We start from the raw sequence: 12,945 nt of genomic DNA, 5'->3' as shown, positions 1-12,945 counted from the left end.
CAGATTTGTCAAGCTAGACAGGGAGTTCTATTCAGTATCAGAGGGAGCAATTAATAACCAACCTGATGTCCTCAAACATCAGTGTGATCAGCGGCCATACTAATGAAGTGAGACTGAATAGACATCAGGAATGACTGAGCGCTGGTGAAAATCCTGCTTTTCAAGAGACCTTGCTTTGGCAATCCTTTGGATAGGCTCTGCATAAAGATGAACTGCTTTAGAAGGGAAGTGTTTTGTCTGAGAGCTCTCTACTGGGGCTTTGTCATGTGCTATATTAGCATCTCCTAACAAGAAAGAAAGAGCGTGTGTTAGCATGTGTGTGAAAGGGAAAGAGACAGAGAGGTGGATGAGAGAAAGTGAGGAGGGCAGGGGCGCACACACATGCACGCACGCATTCACAAACAGCGTCACGGCACAAAGATAGTGTCTTGAGTGAGAGCATGTTTTTGTGTGCGAAGAGAATAGGTCTTTCCAACAGTCCCCTGGCCATCAGCTCCTCTCCTCTCCATAAGCCTTTATCAACCACCAGGCCCCAGTCTTTTGTGTAGGGGAGCAGGCGAGGCTCTCCAGCCCTCTTTGTGTCTGCCTTTATGGAGAGATATATCTCTGCTTCTAAACTAAGATGGAGGAAATACGGTGACAGAGGGGAGCCAGCCGATCGTTACGGCCACAAAGGCAGAAGAACAGTTAGGGGCAGATTCATGGACGAGGCCGCTCGCTCTCAATCTATAATGCCTGCAGCTTTACCACTCCATTATGGCGACACCGTGCCCACCCACAGGCCGGCCAACATATATCACATGTACTGTCACAAAGATAGGGAGGTAGAGAGTACAGGCCTGCAAGTAGCTCTTGTTTCTACTGGCGCTGTTCCTCTTTAGCCATTCTAGTAGTGCGGCTCTAGGGATGCCAGTGCTGGTCTTCTGTGGTTGGACTGCAAAACAATGTCTTAACTATCGGATGGATTGCCACGAAATTTGGTACACACACTTTATGACCCTCTGACGGCATATTGCAATAACTTTGGGGATCTTTTCATCCAAGACAATCATCTTGTCAAAATTTTAAATTGTTAAATACCTGGGTTTGTGACCACACCTGTACAAATGATATCTTTTCCATCAGCCTCAGAGTTACATTTTTATTGTTAATTAATCAATATTTGCAAGCATTATAACCTAAAATGGTAAACATGGCAAATATTTACTGCTAAACAGTATCATGTTAGCACTGTATGATGTGTGAGCGTGTTGCACAATGCCAGCGTCAAAGGCATTGCTGTACCTAATTACATACATGCACTCCCACACAACTGCAACCATGGCTGTCCACTCTTAAGTCTTTTTACTTACGCCTATAAAGCAAAGATACACTTCAATGTTTTCTTGTGTGAAGTTTTGGTATTTGAAACGTGAATTAATTCATTCATTAAAACTTTTACCTCATGACCAAGCGATACCAGGTCTGCTATTTGCTTTCTCCCGTGAAATGAGACTCCATTGCCTCTCTAATCTCCTCACCAATAACACACACGTTCTTACCTGTATCACATATATGTGTTCATGCCAAAGAGCTGAAGAAAGACGGTGAACATCGTAAACATTATACCTGCCGAACATCTTTAGACAGCATGCTGACATTAGCATGCAGATGGTTTAAGTTCAAAGCACTAAGTGTCCCTAAGTGAAAAACTCTGTAGACTCATGGTCCTTCTCATTTTTAAGACACAAAATGTCACACATCTTACAAATAAATGCCAAAGCACTGGATTTTTCCTTTTATCTTCTATCTCTTTTATCTATGGACTACAGAATTGAAAATAGTAAATTGACTAATTGGTTAATTGATTGAACCCGACTGAGCTGTGACAAGAGAGCTGGGTAGAGTAAAAGGAAGAAAGACAAAGGGAGCGACGCATGAGAGGGGGATGAAACAAAAAGAGAGTTCAAAAAGGTTTGTAACGAAAGAGAAAAAAGAGAGAGGTCACCGGTGTGAAGCAGAAATTGTCCCGCTACTAAAATCTCTACCAACAGAATAAAAGCAGCTTGGCAGAACTAAGGTATGCATTCATGCATTCCTGCTGAGTCTACCTCAGCAGTCTATTCCTTTTAATGCTAATCCTCACTCGTGTGCCTCGCCACAAAAAAATAAGGGCCAGCAGAGGGATGGATGTCCCGAGGAAAGCAGCCTTTTATTCAACAACAGATGAATAGGACATGAATAGGGCACGGCAGTTGGCAGAACACTGGTAGGCAGACAGGCGCGCAGGCAGACTGGCGAGCGGGCTGACTGGCAGGCTGGCGGGCAGCTGAGCAGGCAGGTCCTTCTGATGCTAATTACTGTATAGCGCCTCTCCTAGTCTGATGCAACACGGGGACAGATAGCGGCGCTCAGGTCAGCCGTGAGGATGGGTGCTGGGGTGTGAGAGACAGGGGGATTGGAGGATTGTGGAAGGGAGGAAGAAAGAGAGGAGGGGGAGGAGGACAGACGAAAGGACCATGTCCAAAGAGGAGGTGGCGGTGTCAAGTTACAGCTGCTGATGCAAGAAAGACGAAAAACTCTCCTTGCATCTCTCTCTCTCTCGCTCTGTTTCAGCAGTGGAGAATAATACTGCAGCCCCAGTAAAAAGAGGGGAGGATCGAGGCATTTTGGGAGTCCTGCAGAAACCAGAGGGATCACATAGTGACTAGGGCTCCTCCAGGCCTCCCCAGCTGCTCAGATTACTGCTGTCAATCAATGTGTTCCACCAGCACCGTAGCCCTGTGTATCTCAGCACAAAACCTGAGACCATCCTTTGAAAATATCTTTCAAAACAGCAAATCTCTGCTTATTCCCGACTTGGCAGGCAAAAAGAATACAAGCTTGAACAAGCCAATATGCGAGTGGGGAGGTAAAATTCCTTCACACCTTGCTATCTAGTGGCTTTAATAAGCCAAAAGCAGCTTGAAATTCACACTTGCTATCAGTTACTTAGAATAAAAATAAAAATAAATGGCATCGCATAAATATCCCCTGGTGCTTTTCATCATTAGTTGGCAGCAGAAGCAAGTTGTAAGCAAAAAACGTATTAAGGTTTATTTCAAAATGTTGAGCTTGTTTAAAAAGGCGATGAAAGTGTTGCATAGCTTATTTATGTCTGCCAGCAAGCGCAATGTGCCCTTGATGAAAATGATAAAGGGTTAGTGGGCAGGTCTGCTCAGAACCAACATACTGTTCAGTATAATAATAATGGTGCTGCCTCAGCCAATTATACTGGTAATGCGCCGTGGTGTGCACATATCACATCTATTGCCATAATTGACACAACTCACCCACAATATGCTAACACATGTACACATTGCAATGCGTTCCTCTAAATTAGCCCTTGAAAGGTTCCTATGCCACAGGACATCTGGACTAGGGTGGTTTTAGAATTGAACCATTAACTCTTCTCCCATTTCTAATGACTACAAATCTCCACATTGTCATCCTTCTTTTGGCGTATAAAAGTGTGAGTTTTCCTGCCCATTTGTCTGTCTGCCAGCTGTGTGTATCTGAGTGTTTTGTGTGTCTAGTGTGTGCGCGCCAGGCCAACGAAAGAGATGAGCTACATTAGGACTTGGGACACAAGGTCTAATTAATTTCTCTTGCCTTCGGGTTATTCAGGTAAAACAATTACACCTGTAATCTATTTTCAAAGGAACTAAACTGTCTTTGCAATTAATGTTATTATCCCTCAGATTCTAATGAAGCAGAGAACAGACTAAAAGTGCAGCCGGGGTCTTGGTGACAGGACATGTCTAGGGGGACCGGAAACGTGTGTGTGTGTGTGTGTGTGTGTGTGTGTGCGCACTCGAGTGTTAGTCGATATTGAGGCGTAGGCCTGTGTGTGAATCTCACACACATTGGTGCAGACAACATTAATAGTGTTCCAAATGCAAGAGAGATTGAGTTTGCCGCAGGATGAATAAAAATATCACAATGGGCAAGGTCTCTATAATTACTTGGATTCAATTAAGGGCCTTTTGAGCAGTTGGCTTAATAAGCTTTCAGCCTCCTCTCTCCACTGTGCAGCCTAATGAGTGTCAGTCAGAGTCAGGCGAAGATAATGCTCTTGGCCTTAGGGTCTTCCATTACTCTCTCGTCCTCACCTTCTACCATCAGGCCTCAGGCTACGTCTGTGACAGACATGTCTGCCTGTTCACAAACTCATTCACTTCATGACACTCTGAGTGCACTTACAGTGTTACACGTGTAATATGTGTTGTTTAAACTGACACGCTGTAAAAAAAAAATTTTTCCCCCTCTACAAAGGGTCTTGGCAGAGGCGTGGAAGGTGCAAACCAGAGTGAGATGTACATGCTGCTGATTTTAATAGACATCTAAATCCACACATTTAAGTCTGTCACATATTTCAGCCGATACGTCTCTACTTTTCTACTTAAGGAAATATCATTTTCTGAATCACCTTTCTACTATGAGTTATGGGATCACAAATGAACACAATTTTCTGCTGCCATTTGAAGAATTTTGGTTGATTTAACTAAGAGGTTTTTCTACTTCCTTTGCTCCTCTTACTGGTCTATAGTGGGCAGGGCTCAGTTAGAAAAAGGTATTAGTCCAATAAATCCAACAAGGATTTAGCAATAATTAATTCAAAATATGATGCCAGGGAAATGAGCTTTTGAGTTTTTGAGCAATAAACTCTTAATAAACTAGAAACTGATACCTAATTCTGTTTTTATTAACTGTGATTGTTGCTTACTTAGTCATGAATATTTAATGTGAGAGAGCAGTGGTTCCCAAACTTATTGGCTTGTAACCTCTTAGAAGAATTCAGCGTCTCCCTCATTACAAGTAAAGTGATGCCTTAGTGTGGTCATGGCCTGTGAGCAGTTTGGCCACAGAGTGAATTTTCCTTCTTAGGTTGTTTCACTTAAAGGATTTTCAAAAGCACGGAAGTATCCAGAAGAATGAAGAAAAAAAAATGCTAAAATTAGAAATGAACAGAATTTTGTGGAGCAGTATTTTTCTTTGTTATTCTATTAAACATCTCGTGACCCTCTGAAATTTGTTTTGCGACCCCAACCAATAGGTCAGACACACTAGTTAAAAAGAAATACAGGTTTTCAGCAGCCTTTAGTATTAATATCTACACAAAAATGTGGAAAAACCCACGCCTTTAGAATCTAGAAATCTAGTAAAGGAGCAGGACGTGTCTTTATATAGGCTACATTATTACAGTGATAATGCTGATGCATGTATGTAGGTCGAATAACTATATTTCTATTCCAGCTACTTTGTACACTACTGCTCTTAATGGTTAAAGGCTACAACTGGTTGTATTTTCTGTGCTCATGTGGTTCGAGTACCCCCCCCCGATATTTTACTGTAAAGGATTGGGAATATGCAGCGTGAAACTGAAATACTGAAATAAAGTGCAAGTACCCCAAAACCCTGTTTAACCCCTCTTGGCCAGAAGTATTTTTCTTATCAAAAGGGAAGTTCTACTCTGTTCACCGAGAGGATAAAGATTGACTGAGAATTTTTATTTTTTGATGTGAGATATGTACTATTCTCAAACGTCAAGAGTGTGTACTGCATAGCCCCCTGCTTTATGTCATCTACGGTGTAAATACTGACTGCAGCTTGAAATTATGTTTAATTTCTTTAGCTATATTTGGACGAGATGTTTTGAATGCAGGCTGAGCAACAGACAGAAATGTTGATGCTCTTAGGCTTTCTCAACTTGAGGCGCTCAAGCAGGGGGTTCACTAAATGATCTATACTTTCTCTAAGCGTGAGCCTGCGTGTATGTGGGTGTGTGTGTTACATCCCCAGACTGTATCCCACCGTGAGAAAATCAATGAGACCAGTGTAACAGGGACCAGTCCATCAGCATTTGCACACATGCACACACTCATCCCTCCCACAGACACATCTCCTCCTCCTCCCCACATACATCCACACAATATGCACGCACTTTCTTACTCTTCCGCACACATACACACTGCTCAGCCTGACTCACTCTCTCCGCACGCAGTCTAGAATATTGATGTGCTCTTTAAGAGCCCTCCTCTCTGTCTGTGTCACATTCCATCCATCTACACACCATTTCCAACCACACATCAGATAGAGTGAAAACAATTCAGCACTAACTCTCCTTTCATACAGTGGTTTATACAATCATCGCAAGGGCTCAGATGGCATTCCACACACTCCACATTTCATCATCTTTGCATTATAATGAGGCATTACACTCTACTGTATGTCAGTTTGTATCATTTCATACTGTTAATATATCCGACGTTCCACGTTGAGTGAAATATTATTCTCAAACTTCAATGTACTTCATTAAGGCAGGGAATCCACTGACAGAAAATTTCTTCTCTGGGCACTTCTGCTTTCATCTGCACCAGAAGGAATTTCTCTCTGTGCATGTGTGTGTGTGTCTGTGTGTGCATGTGTGTGTGTGTCTGTGTGTGTGTGTGTCTGTGTCTCAAGCTCGAATACGCAGGCATGTCAGATATAGAAACAGTAAAAAGAGAGGAGAAAGATGGAGTGTTGCAGCACGTGCACTGTCAGGCGTGCACTTCAGCCTGAGGTTGATTATCATGGGGTGAATGGCAATTAATGTAGCACTAATTAGAGAGGCTTTTATGTGTGGAGGACTAAGAAGGGCTCTTGGTGATCTCTGAAAACTGCAGGAGAGATAGCGCGGAGAACATAAAACGCAGCACGTGCGGCTTGACAAGACACTAGCCATACGCAGATGACACAACATGTCAATTAGTATCTAGCGCCATGCCGCAAGCTGCCTTGTGAGGTAGATTAGAATTCTGCTGCTCCGGATTCAGATTTCGGGGTAGAGCCAACAAATCAAACAGAGAGCCTATCTTTATGGCAATGATGTTGACATAAAAACAACAACACTAAAAATACATGAACAAGAATACAAGAAGATTACTACCTTCCAATCATTCTGCTGAGCTCGTTTCATCTCTCCCTACTGTGCCATCAGTTTATATCAAAACAAGCAGAAACTGATAACTATCCTCCAATCAGTCTCCTCAGCTATCTTTATGCTCCCATGGTTATGTTGTTACTTGTGTTTATAGCATTGCACGAAGAATAAAATCATTTGTTCCAAAAAAAAAAAAAAGAGCATTTTGCTGTTTGCCGTCTTTGTTTTGGAGACAAAAGCCATGAAAATGACTTGTAAGCTGTTGCATGAAAATTGTCTCTTAATGTCAGCAATTATTCAGCTTGTGCCACTTTTATGGTGGATATCTCACACATCCTTCATGTAGATTGGTATCCATCAATCATTCGTCCCATCACTCTCACTCTTCTCCCTCCCTGCCGTGTCACGTTTTTATCATTCCCATTCCCCGCAGCCTTCTCTCACCATCTTTCGCTGTGTAATCTAGGGGATTGTGTGGTCTCTTGGTGTGAGAGGTGATGGGTACAGCAGGATGAGCGTGATAATCTGCCACACTGGATTACAGTCTAATCTCTAATCTCTCTGGCCCTCCTCTGCTCGGGGACCACCTCCACCGTGCCAATTTTATTAATCTGAGCCCCCTGCATCAACGGCTTAGCTTTGCCCATTTTGATTTCCCAGCTTTCATGAGGCATATAAAGCAATAGGAGTTGAAACAATAGATTGTTGTGACGCAACACTCGGAAGCGATTTCCATGACCCCTGTGCGCTCTATCAGAGGATTTAGCTACTGATGAGAGTGTTAATCCTTAGAATGTGAGGATTCATCAAGAATAGTTGCTTTAGAGATGTCCCAGGTTGCCTAAATTGCAGCGGGTTGCAATTTGGCTCGCACACTCTCTGTATAAATGCTGAACATGGGCTCCAACAGCATCCAGTGTAATATCCATCAGAGTCAGTCTAAGCGTGAAGGTTGCTGTGTCCTGCCTGACTTCATGACCTGGAACACTCACAATTAATGTCCCATGTCATGGGGTTAAATTGGTGTTAGTAATTCCTCTGGCTAGTTGAGAGACGGCCAAGTGGAGAAATGCTATTCCAGTCACGGACTGGCTAAGAGGGAACATGATTAACCAATTACCTTGCCTTTCTAATAAATGAGTAATCAGTTCAAGCCTGATCTCTGGAATGATGTCTCTCTATCGCATTTGAGCATTCATTGTGCTGAATGTGTGATGTATGCAAGCCCAGAGTCCTAATGCAATAGAAACTGATTGAAATTCATGTCATTGGATATATAGTCAGTCTCAACATGCTCCAATCAAAATGTTTAAATGTTCATATTTACATTTCAAGAGGATTCTATAGTATTCCGACTATTTTAATAATTGCGCTTTCATTAAATCCTGTGGCAAAAATGTGCGAGCGTGCTTGCAGGATTTATATTTCATTAAGTGTGCAGAAACACAGTAACAGGAGTGCAATTGGATTAATATTTGAAGAAAGTTATAGAAATGAGTAATTATTATTACATGCGGGCATTTGAGCTGACCTTTCTCATGTATGTGTGCAAGTGTGGACGTGTGGCCCAGAGGTGTTTAATAAAAGCTTATCTTATGATGAAAAGCCTGTTTTGTGAAGCCTACTAGTAGCTTATATGCACAGACTGCGTCACTTTGCAACACATACCTCATCGATTCACGGTGAATATAATCACAGCGAGTGTTGACAGCCACAGAGCAGCACATGTCTGGTATATAATGTGGTAAAATTAGCAAAATGTTACAGCAACAATGAACTTTGTTTGTGCCAGACAAATGATATAACAGCTTCCTTAAGATGGAAATAAAGTTTAAAGCTGTCTCCCCCTGTTGTATTCTTGATAGGTTGTTTCCTGGGTGACTGATTCTTTCATTTTATTTGGGTGAAAATGAAAAAAAGAAAAGAAATTTTGTTGGCTGCAGATGCAATGAAGCTACAGGTTGGGATCAAAGTTATTCATGGTTTTCTTTTAATTGTAATGCAATTAAAATCCCTGATGCACTATGCAGATGCTGAAAAACATCCACTGCTTTAGCATTGCACTCCTATGACTTGTAACTGCTGTTTATATCACGCATTTCTTTTGCTAGTCAAAACCTGGGGCCTACATTTCCCACAATACAATCTGACTGGCAACAGTCTGGTTAGAAATTCAAGTGTATTGTGCTCGTACTGGCTGATGTAGCCTCAAGTAGAGATGAGGAGCGGGCATCAGAGGTCCGGTCAGCTCACGCCTTTCTAACTTCACACCCCCAGTTGTTTTTTTTTTTTCATTTTCAAACTTGTAGTCTTCAACATCAACAGACATTGACTCAAGTGACATCACTTGAGGACATTTAGCTAACTTCACAGAGATCTCTCGAGAGCCACAACAGGCTTTATACAACTTTCCCATATGCGGTAGTAACCCCTAAGACCAGTGTCAGAGGAGAAAGGACCTCAGACTTTAATCAAGCAGCACAGCGAGCCGAGCCAATGTCGAAATGTGATCAATCTGACATGTATGACAAATGAACTCCTGCTCACAATGCAGCAGCTAAAAGGAGCCCTCATGTAGGAACTTTAGATAAGACGGACATTTCTGTCTTCAGATTGATTATAACACTGGCTAAAGCCTGATGTGACGCTAAAAGCTAGCTTGACTAGGACCGGCTACCCCGGAGGGATGTGTGTCCATTTAAGTCGGACTAATTTAAACCTCCTTTTAGAAAAATAATTTTCTTAAAAAAAATCAGCCTGATCCACTGAGATTCGGCTGTTGGTTTTATTGTTAACTTAAATGTATGACTCACTTAGCTAGTTTATTGTTTTTAAAATGTCAGCGAAATACAAAAGGAAAGTAGTCAAGCACAGTTAGGTGTTCATTCAATCCACTGAATATTTATTAAATAACATATTACTGTGTTGCTTTTGCTTTGTTGTTACTGACAGGCAAATCCTGCTGAGTGCAGAACATCTGTTATTATGTTGTATACTCTGTGTGTGTGTGTGTGTGTGTGTGTGTGTGTGTGTGTGTGTCAGCTCACCTCTGTCACTGGCGTGTGTGTTTTCAGGGTTGAGTGTGTCCAGCAGGTGGATGGAGCTGGTAGGTCTGATTTTGTTGCGGTCCTCCTGTTGATGGTCCGCTGCGCTCAGGCCATTCTCATACAGCTGGCTCTCACCGTGCCGCAGATGCCAGGTCAGACCTAACAGGTGGACCGCTTCACACACACACACACACACACACACACACACACACACACACACACACACACACAAACACAGTCAAAGAGAGAAGAAAAGCAGATAGAAGAGATCATTATTCAAGGCATGCAGAGGGGTGTGTCTGAATCTTCTTTAATGCCCATCTTAGAGCTCTCACTTAGTCTACGTGCTTATTAGTGCCCGGCAAGGCAGTGGACAATTACAAAATACACAAACAAAACAGGCATACACAAACTCTCTCACACACACACACACACACACATTCACACAACCAGGATATGCACGTACACATGCGTATGTGAACATAGAATGTGGCAGAGGTGTGCAATTAAGGCAGATCTTCAGAGCCTGAGCCCAGGGCTGGTATTAAAGCGCTAACACAGTCTTTTATGCATGACTAATGATGCTTTGAAAGCTGCTGCCGATTCACAATCCATATGGGCCTTTTAAACAACAAAGGGTATGGGAGGATACAGGATTCCCCCTCCCACTCATAAAACTGTTTACTAGGACAACAATCCAGCGCGCTGTTAAATAAAAACAACTAACACCTGCCCATTAAGGAAATTAATTAGTATCTTGCAAGGTTGTCAATAAAATGCTCAGTAAAACATTCACCCTTTCTCGGACCAATCACCAGCTTTCACTCATGTGAGATCGCACTCCAGCACTGCGTTAGCGTTTTACTTTAAAAGAATCTAAAAAGTTAATGTCCCTTTGCTGATAGGAAGAACAAAGCAAATGAAATAAATCATTGCAAGTTTTTTTCTCCTCTGACACATTTGGAACATCAAACAAAAGCAAAGACTCAAATCACAAAGTTGCTATGCGCTGGTGGCAGTCAGAGGATGGCTGCTGCATGCAGATCAAGGTAAGGAACTTCTAAAGACTTCAAACATCTTCACTGTCTGTCTTCTGATTGCCGACACCCAGAAAAAGCACTTGACACGTGCTTTGCTAACGCTCGCACAAAATGGCTGCTTAGAAAAACAAAGCCACAATTAAACAGCATGACCAACACAATCGCACAGGTACGGCGCGCTCACACGACGGCTTGCACGTACCTGCTATCTTCATGTATGCATGAATTCACACACCCACGTGCACACCTACACGCTCACCCACCCTTGATCCCCAGCTGATGAGGAATACCTAATTAAAACTCCAGATAGTTCAAAGCCATTTGCAGTCACATTCTGTTGCAGAAGCAGAGGGGGGAAAAAAACAATTTTCTCTGAAAAATACAGCAAAGCTATGATGAGCTCTGAGAGTTGAAGCCAATTTGGTCCCATGCTCCACTTTGGCATCTATGGGGATCAGCAAATCATACATTCCAACATTTCAACTTATGACTAGCCCTAGCCACTGTTGGTTTAGCTATCTACTCATGCACAATATGAGCTCTTCAAAGCAGAACACTGACGATTACTAGGGCCATGAGGGAGGCGTCATGCATCATTTAGTTCAGACTAATTGAACTGTCAGCCTGTGACGAGACCAGACATGGACATGCGCAGATTCTTCACATCAGTGTGGGTACGAGTCACTCATTTCAAAATATTCTTATTTTCATTTTAAAAGAGGCAGTGTGGGGGATTTTCTCATTAACACATCGCTGTGAAATTAGTTGTGATGACTCATTCTGATGTTGGAAAGAAAAAGTATGACAAACAGTAACCCAAATGATCGGCCTTGTACATTCAATTTCATGGGTTTAAGTTTCCAGCGAAATCCCCTCTGGTTGTCTGTTGCTGTAAGTACTCCATCTTTGGCAGCCAGGTGGGACAAAAACAGGAAGGTTGAGAGAAACTCACAGAAAAACATAGAGGTAGTCACAATCACGTTGCATTTAACAATGATAGATTTAGAGACAATCCTGCAGAGATTTCCTTTAGACTACGGCCTATTATCAACTCTCTTCTATTTGAATGAAACATGAAATATAGTGTTGCACCTACAAATGAAGGTTTGTATGCATCATCCCTGTTTGTACTGCATTATATTACGCAGTGGAGTAGAACAAGCTATCATAGTTTCATAAATTAGTCTGTAAGAGTGCTCAGTGAAGGATGACAAGTTATTCCCAAACTGATACATTTAGCATTTCCACCATTCAATCTCTCATGCTCCATTCTCTCCTCACTTCCTCTCATCTGAATTGCTTTTCTTCCTCTCCTTGTTCTCTGCTGCCCCCCACCTCACCCCTGTTAGCCAAGTGTTACCCACTCCAGTAATGACTCTGCAGCGGCAGTCCTCACTGGCTCTTCTATTTTCTCCTCTTCACCACTCCATCCCTCCTTAAAAGCCCCTCAGACCCTACTTCTCCTGCTGCTGCTCATCAGCCTCTCTCTCTCCGTCTCTCTCACTCTCTTGTTTTATGGCTGTTGACCTTTTGCAAGAACACTTAGCATGTAGAGTCATAGAGCACACACACACACACACGCATGCACACAAATATACACTCGTTGAAGCGAGGAGGGAGAAGGACCCGAGAACGTGATCAGGCGAGGGTGGTCGTGGAGGGTGCAAGTTTGTGTGTGTACACTTGTACTTTTGAGGACCTGATGTCTTTAGAGCAATATTAAGACTAGTGATGACTAGTTTGTTGTTCTGCACTTGACCGAGTTTATTCTGGATATGTAGAAATTGAGTGGATGCACAGGCAAGGACAAGACGAGGGCTTAAATTTAGGTTCAAATTTGGGGATACGGTTAAAGTGGCAGTGGTTTCGGACATCTACGATTTGGCAAACAAGAGTCCCAGCTGTTTTTAGGCTT

At 42.5% G+C, this 12,945-nt stretch overlaps 1 protein-coding gene across 1 annotated transcript in view; it reads right to left on the bottom strand.

Moving 5' to 3' along the window:
* The window catches only part of tenm1 (teneurin transmembrane protein 1), a 156,083-nt gene that overhangs the window by 79,366 nt on the left and 63,772 nt on the right, over positions 1 to 12,945 (bottom strand). Inside the window, exon 5 of the mRNA XM_070836474.1 lies at positions 9,991 to 10,164. Within this exon, the coding sequence (XP_070692575.1) occupies positions 9,991 to 10,164 (174 nt within the window). The remainder of the gene's footprint in view (positions 1 to 9,990; positions 10,165 to 12,945) is intronic.

This window comes from Pempheris klunzingeri, chromosome 9 (assembly GCF_042242105.1).
Source record: "Pempheris klunzingeri isolate RE-2024b chromosome 9, fPemKlu1.hap1, whole genome shotgun sequence".
Lineage (NCBI taxonomy): Eukaryota > Metazoa > Chordata > Actinopteri > Acropomatiformes > Pempheridae > Pempheris > Pempheris klunzingeri.
The sequence above is the reverse complement of the archived record's forward strand: the minus strand, read 5'-3'. Positions and strand labels throughout refer to the sequence as shown.